General features: G+C 44.1%; 1 protein-coding gene across 1 annotated transcript; it reads left to right on the top strand.

The window, feature by feature from the left end:
• The first annotated feature begins 1,076 nt into the window (after nucleotides 1-1,076).
• Nucleotides 1,077-6,072, top strand: gpr78b (G protein-coupled receptor 78b). Its single transcript, XM_034164881.1, has 3 exons — nucleotides 1,077-1,806; nucleotides 1,901-2,014; nucleotides 5,014-6,072. The coding sequence occupies exons 1-3, from the start codon at nucleotides 1,139-1,141 to the stop codon at nucleotides 5,249-5,251; spliced, it is 1,020 nt and encodes a 339-aa protein (XP_034020772.1). The 5' UTR covers nucleotides 1,077-1,138; the 3' UTR covers nucleotides 5,252-6,072.
• The last annotated feature ends 1,413 nt before the right edge of the window (nucleotides 6,073-7,485 follow it).

Genomic DNA, 7,485 nt, shown 5'->3' on the forward strand with positions numbered 1-7,485 from the left:
CGAATGAATGAATAAATGTTAATCCCAATGAAAACTCCTGGAATGTTTAGATTTGCCCTTCTAATTCATTTAAATTTTCTTCAGTAGATTTGTCATTACCCAATATATCACTGCTTTCTTGCCTATGTTGTGAAGTCTCAGTCATGTTTAGGATGTGTATTTGTTTGAGATTTTATAGTTTTGTGGCGCTGCAGCAGCCACTGATTACAACATTCTAAGGTGCCAGAATAAATGTGTGTGAGAATCTTGCAGGGCGTCTCATATAATTAAGATTTCTCACAGTTTTTAGTTCATTTCTGTTTCATTTAGTGCAAAATGTTTAATTCCACGCAGTCAAATCTGTTGTATGTGTTTTTAGTTTTTTTTTTTTGCTAAAATATTACGACTCTTAAAAAAGTAAGACCCTTCCGCTGCTCCCTTGTTTGTTTGTTTTTCACTTGGGGTCGCCACAGCAGATCCAAGCTGGAGCTGCGTGTTGATTTGGCGCAAGTTTTACACCGGATGCCCTTCCTGATTCAACTCCACACTACATGGAGAAATGTGGCAGGAGTGGGGTTTGAACCGGGAACCTTCCGCACTGAAACCAAGCGCACTATATCACTTGGACATGCGTAAAATGTGATGGATCTAAACTCAGAATATAAATCATTAATATTTAGTTAATATTTAGTGGGGGGGGGGGGGGGGGGGGGGGGGAATTATGTATCTGCACTGCACGTGCACCTGCTTCATTTGCAGAAGCGCGTGCCCGGATTTCTATGCGCACTTTGATCCAGAACAGAAGACGCAACTTCCGACTGATCGGTCAGTATATTTTTTTTAAAAAATGCTGTCAAAATGTGACTTTTTGGAAGTGTTGCGTGAGCGTGAATTTTTCACGTGATATGATCGCCTCTGCTTGCGCTGAGTGGGCTGCCGGAACGCCCACTTTCACTTGTGTGGTGAGAAAGGATGCTGCGCTCCTTTCAGCACCGCGGACAGCGCGCGCGGCCAAGTTGCAGCTTTTCTTTTCTTTTTTATTGTTTTGATTGAAACGAACGGTGGAAGCACAGGGGCCGACGGGTCAAGCTAGAAAAATGGTCGAGTTTGAGCGCTTCTTGCCGGCTTTGGGCGCAGCGCACTTTTCGGAGTGACAGACATGGACTCCGCCGAGGTCATCTTCTCGCTCTTCCTCGTCGCGGTGGCCGCGGTCTCGCTGCTGTCCAACTTGTTGGTGCTGTTATGTTTCGCACACAGCACCGAGATCCGCCGCCAGGTGCCCGGAGTCTTCACCATGAACTTGTCCTTCTGCAACATCCTGATCGCCGTGCTCAACATGCCCGCCACCCTGGCCGGGATCGTCCGCGATCGGCAGCCTTTTGGGGATTGCGCGTGCCGCGCGGTGAGCTTCCTGGACACTTTCCTGACGGCCAACAGCATGCTGAGCGTGGCGGCTCTCAGCATCGACCGCTGGATCGCCGTGGTCTTCCCGCTCAGCTACTCCACCAAGATGCGCTACAAGGACGCGCTGATCATGGTGTGCTACGCGTGGCTGCACTCCCTCAGCTTCTCCATGTGCGCGCTGCTCCTCTCCTGGCTGGACTACAGCCACGTCTACGCCTCGTGCACGCTGCGGCTGAGCGAGGAGCGCGACAGGGTCAAGTTCACGGTGTTCACAGTGGTTTTCCACGCGGCCAGCTTCGTGCTGTCGCTGCTCACGCTGTGCTTCACCTACCTGAAGGTCCTGAAGGTGGCTAGGTTCCACTGCAAGAGGATCGACATCATCACCATGCAGACTCTCTTCCTGCTGGTGGACATCCACCCCAGGTTTGCTTTTATTCCATTAAAAAAAAAAAAAACAACACACATTTCAGTATTTTATTCTTCTTACTTGAAAGTTCACATACTTTCATATTTTCAGCGTGAAGCAAAGATGCTTAGCAGAGCAAAGGAGGAGAAAGCAGAGAGCCACCAAAAAGATCAGCCTCTTCATCGGCTCCTTCATCATCTGCTTTGCTCCTTATGTTATTACCAGGTGAGTGTACAACCACTCATAATAATGACAGTGTTTGGCCAGTTACCATAGTGAGCAATTAAATTAAAAGTACATTTAGTCTGAATCAAACCTCCTTTGTTATGCTGTTTCTTAGGAACACACACAATACGGTTATACTAGGGGAGACCGGGACCGCTGTAACAACACCTGGTTCTGCCGCATCCACCCCGAACACGAGACACATAAAAAATGCCAAACAAAACAGTTACACTTAAACAAAAATTCACATTGTATGGGCCAAACATCTAATAATTGTCTTTAAAATGACTAATGAAATCACAGAGACAGCTGAATAAACACTGCAGAGATTAAAGCTGCAATATAGGGGTTTAAGGTTGTTTCTTAGCAGAAATGGAATAAAACATTCATAAACATGTTTATTCATGTTTCATTACATGCAGCAATGACTATGTGTTTTCATTCGCTAATCTACATAGGAGTGGGCTGCCCCATTAGGGGCTGCCATATTGGATCACTGTGTTGATACAGTAACCCAAAAGGGACATACTTACACCACCTTTTGCATTTTGCAACATGGCTGGATGATGAGAAAAAAAAATGAAGGGGAATCAGTGTTTGCACTCCTATATACTGTTTGCTAGTTGCTAGTGCATGCTAACAGGTTTGGCTAATCTCAATTCTTATGAAGTGGAGGATCACACATATTGCTAATCACAAGAGAAGGCAAGAGAGCATGTGTCCCCACAGCCAAATTAGCAAAAATGTGACGGGAATCAAAATCGTGACCCCGTGTTGGCATAATGCATTCTTCAACCTCACCACTAGTTGGCACTAAATCCTATAGAGAGCAGCTTTAAGAAGCACGATGCACTCACTTTTGGTAGTTTTAACGAAAAGTGTTTAAAAATATGCAGACTAAGTTGCCACCTGGACAGTGTGATTAGCAATAAGCCTTCACATGCAACATCTTTCAAAAACAGTGATTTTTTTATTTATTTATTTATTTTTCATTTACAGAGTCATAGGCACTTTTGTTGGCAAGGAAAGGTTTACTAACAGTGACTTCACAGATGCTGTTGTGGACTCTGTGGAACCGACGGATACTCTGATTGCAGAACTTGTGAAGCTGAATGAGTAGTCAGATGGTTTGGGTTTGTGATTGTCCTGGGTCATGACTTTCAGAGTTTCCAGACTTCCTGGGCCATCAAAAGTGTATGTGGTGAAAGTGTTGAACTTGTTGAGACATTTAGTTATCTTTGCAGTGACATCCATGTCTCTGGATCCTTTGGGTTTTGAGATTGAGAGATGCCTGGGAAGAGCTCATGGAGTCATGAGGTCCCTGCACATAGGTATTTGGCGATGTCAGTACCTTTGCAGAAGAAGTAACGTCTAGGTCTTCGGGGCCCTGGTCCTTCTTATCTTCCAGTATGGTTGGACACTTGGACACTAACCAGTGATCTCTGGCTATTACTGGAAATCTTTTGTACCAGGTCTTGTCCGACAGATCTTTGGGTACCGCTGGAATGACTTTTTGTCAAATGGATGGGTGTTATGTATGACATTTTGGCCGTGTGCCGCATTTCTTTCGGAATGAACCAGCACGCAGGTTTCTCAGTGTCGAGGACCCGCCGACACTTCACCTGGCTGTATGTTACATTCCAGAGGTGGGGATGGACCAGATGTCTACCTAGGTCGTTGCCACCAAGGACCGAAGGCAGTTCCATTAGTGTCATGGATGTGGCAATGCGGAACACAAGGGCACGGTCCCATACCTGGCTTGACCTGAACTGGTCAACATGTGCCACCTACAGGAAGGGCAAACAAATGGTTCATTTAATTTTATGTGCTTCAGAACAATGAATCAACCTCTTATATAATTGGTTCATTTTGTGCTTTGAGCATTTTGAAATGGGTGAATCATTGTCTCGAATGATTGGTTTATTTGTTGTTTGTATTATTTCAAAAGGGTGAATCACTTTGTGGACCAGTTGGTTCAGCCAAGTTTCAGAAACCCTCATTTCAGCCACGTAAAGGTGTATTATTATTATTATTTTCCCAGGAGGGCTTTAAACTGGAAATCTAAACATTTAGTGTCACAAATACAAGAGTATGACAGTGACTAGCAGATATCAAGTCACTGACATAGCACCTAAAATTTCCATGAGCTGAATGTCTCCGTCATAATATGCTTAAAAATACATACATACATGCTAATTTTAGCATGTTAGCTTTGCCAACGGGCTAATGTTGGCATGAAACCTAGATAGCTTCACATAATGCAATGACAGCAGCATGAAAACTCACTAATGGGCTAACATTAGCCTGAAAACTCACCAGCATCACTTAACACAATGTGAACAAGTTCACATTAGCATGAGCTGTTACCACTGTAAGCAATGGGATTGATAATATGTTTTAAAATATGCTAACTTTAGCATGTTAGCTTCACTAATGGGTTAATGTTAGCATGAAAGCTCGCTAGCTTCAAGAACAGCGTGACGCAGAACATGAAAACGTATAAATGAGCTAACATTAGCATGAAAACTCACGAGCATCACTTAACAGAATGCTAACAGGTTCACATTAGCATGAGCTGCCTCCAGTGTGAGCAATGTGCTAAAACAATGTGCTAAAATATTTAAAGTTACACTTTTGCTTTGAAAAATCTTATTGCACCTTTTATGTGTTGCCCCAAAAAAGAGACAATCTACGTAACTGTGCAGTGTTTGAGTTTTTCCACTGTTAACATGGAACAGACACACAGACTTTGGCCTTAGAGAGTTATGGTATTGATAGTGTATTGAAGCCCTCATTATAATACAACATGAGCCCTTCATTAGCGGTGCCCTAAATGTGTATAATACGGCCCCTTTACCCCCTAATGCTCCAGTGATCAGACTGTGGTTGTTCTCGTGTTCAGCGTTAGTTATCAGCCAAACACACAGCGATTAAAATCATGACCACCTTGATGGCACTGGAATTTGTAACTTCAGGTTTCTGGTGTCATTCCCCTTCAGATTGACTGAGCTTCTGCCCTTTGTGGGCATCAACCGCCACTGGGGAATCATCAGCAAGTGCCTGACATACAGCAAGGCAGCGTCCGACCCGTTCGCCTACTCCCTCCTGCGTCAGCAGTACAAGAAGGTTTTGGTTACTTTCGTCAACAAGGTCCTGCGCCGTGACCTTTACCCATCATCTGGCCACAACAGCTCTATGGACACCGAGAACGACTACTGCCTCCAGAGGATCACCTAGGAGCAAATGTGGAGACATGACAGATCAATGCTACTGCCCCCCAAAAATAGAGGTGTCCTCCTGGAAGAAGGCAACAGGAGTAAAGAGAGAGAATATTTGGTGACGAAGGAAAGCTGGTGGGGGAAGCGGGGTGACAGATTGTGGGTGGAGGGAGAGAATAAAGAGGACGGTGGGCAGACAAGAGTGAAAAGACAGTAACGAAGGGGAGGATGAATGCAAGAGAGGGAGAGAAGGAGAAGACAGAGCTGTGGAAACGCCGACCTCAGTCAGTAAACAGGAAGGCTGGATCTGTGATTCACCGGCTGACACCAAACATCACATGAATCAATTTCATAGTCATGGTTTCAGATTAGTCACAAACTGCAGGAAACCCTTCTGTGCCGCTGCGCTGTCCCTCCCAGGCAAAGTGAGTGTCGGCTAAAGTGGATTTACGCTCACCTTTTCAGGATATTTCTTCATCCACAAAACAAAGATTTATAGGAAAGATGCAGGAGGAAAACTGTGCTCATGCACTTCTGGATAACAAGCTTTCTTGCAGACGTCGAGATGTTCTCCAGCTGTGGAAATTGCAAGTGCTGCACATGAATGCCATGATCAGTAACATTAGACTACACTGTAAAAAAACAAAACAAAAAGAAAAACTGAAACAACTCAAAAAAATTTATGGAACCGGCTGCACATACTTCCTGAATTTACTCATCAGTTGGATTAATTTATAGGAACTCAAAGAATTATGTTTGCTCAACTTCAAATTTTAATTCACATCAACTCATAATCTCAAATTCTTATTTTTGCAATACTGAGTTTGTTGAGGGGAAAAAAGCTCTGTTCTTTTGGAGCTTCATAAAAACAAAGAAACAAACAAGCAAAAACAAACAAAAACCTTCAGTGAATAAACTCAGTTCCATTTTGGTCAAGATTTCCATCCCCAAAAAATTTATGTAGCCCTAACTCAGTTAAAGTAAATTAAATTATATTGTATGGATATACTTTGACTGAGTTGGGGGCCACATATACTTAGAAATTAAAGTCCTGTAAAAAAAAAAAGAATTAATCTAATTAGCCTTTTTTTAAATTGTATTCTTTATTTTTTAATTGTATTGTTTAGATTTAATCACATTCCATTGTGATTTAATCTCTATGTAGTTGGTTGGCTCTCACTGCGGTATTGTATCACTTCCTGTTCCGGAGCACAGCTGTGTTTTTCTGTATCTGTTAGCTGTTTAATCTGCGCAGTTAGATTGATCTAGTTATCTAGATAACGATTTGTTTCACAGTGTAATCTTCACGTGCCTTAACTAAAGCACTCCTTCTGCTGAATCACCTCTAAATTATTTACACATTATTCACTTTGCGTGTTTTTAGGAATCCGCTGGCTTAGCGTAGCTACTAGCTCTTAGCCGATTTAGCATGGCGACTTCTCCTGTCTCTCCCGCACTTTTCTGCTCTGGGTGTGAAATGTTTAGTTATTCCTCAGCCTCCTTTAGCAGTAACGGTACTTGTAATAAGTGTAGCTTATTCGTAGCTTTGGAGGCCAGGCTGGGCGAATTGGAGACTCGGCTCCGCACCGTGGAAAATTCTACAGCTAGCCAGGCCCCTGTAGTCGGTGCGGACCAAGGTAGCTTAGCCGCCGTTAGTTACCCCCTGGCAGATCCCGAGCAGCCGGGAAAGCAGGCTGACTGGGTGACTGTGAGGAGGAAGCGTAGCCCTAAACAGAAGCCCCGTGTACACCGCCAACCCGTTCACATCTCTAACCGTTTTTCCCCACTCGACGACACACCCGCCGAGGATCAAACTCTGGTTATTGGCGACTCTGTTTTGCGAAATGTGAAGTTAGCGACACCAGCAACCATAGTCAATTGTCTTCCGGGGGCCAGAGCAGGCGACATTGAAGGAAATTTGAAACTGCTGGCTAAGGCTAAGCGTAAATTTGGTAAGATTGTAATTCACGTCGGCAGTAATGACACCCGGTTACGCCAATCGGAGGTCACTAAAATTAACATTAAATCGGTGTGTAACTTTGCAAAAACAATGTCGGACTCTGTAGTTTTCTCTGGGCCCCTCCCCAATCAGACCGGGAGTGACATGTTTAGCCGCATGTTCTCCTTGAATTGCTGGATGCCTGAGTGGTGTCCAAAAAATGAGGTGGGCTTCATAGATAATTGGCAAAGCTTCTGGGGAAAACCTGGTCTTGTTAGGAGAGACGGCATCCATCCCACTTTGGATGGAGCAGC

This window comes from Thalassophryne amazonica, chromosome 23 (assembly GCF_902500255.1).
Source record: "Thalassophryne amazonica chromosome 23, fThaAma1.1, whole genome shotgun sequence".
In the NCBI taxonomy this organism is placed as follows: domain Eukaryota; kingdom Metazoa; phylum Chordata; class Actinopteri; order Batrachoidiformes; family Batrachoididae; genus Thalassophryne; species Thalassophryne amazonica.

Excerpts from the sequence above, each read along its gene's own strand:
- gpr78b (XM_034164881.1), top strand. The coding sequence starts at position 1,139 with ATGGACTCCGCCGAGGTCATCTTCTCGCTCTTCCTCGTCGCGGTGGCC. Across the intron at positions 1,807-1,900 it reads CTGGTGGACATCCACCCCAG|CGTGAAGCAAAGATGCTTAG; the intron begins GTTTGCTTTTAT and ends TCATATTTTCAG. Across the intron at positions 2,015-5,013 it reads GCTCCTTATGTTATTACCAG|ATTGACTGAGCTTCTGCCCT; the intron begins GTGAGTGTACAA and ends ATTCCCCTTCAG.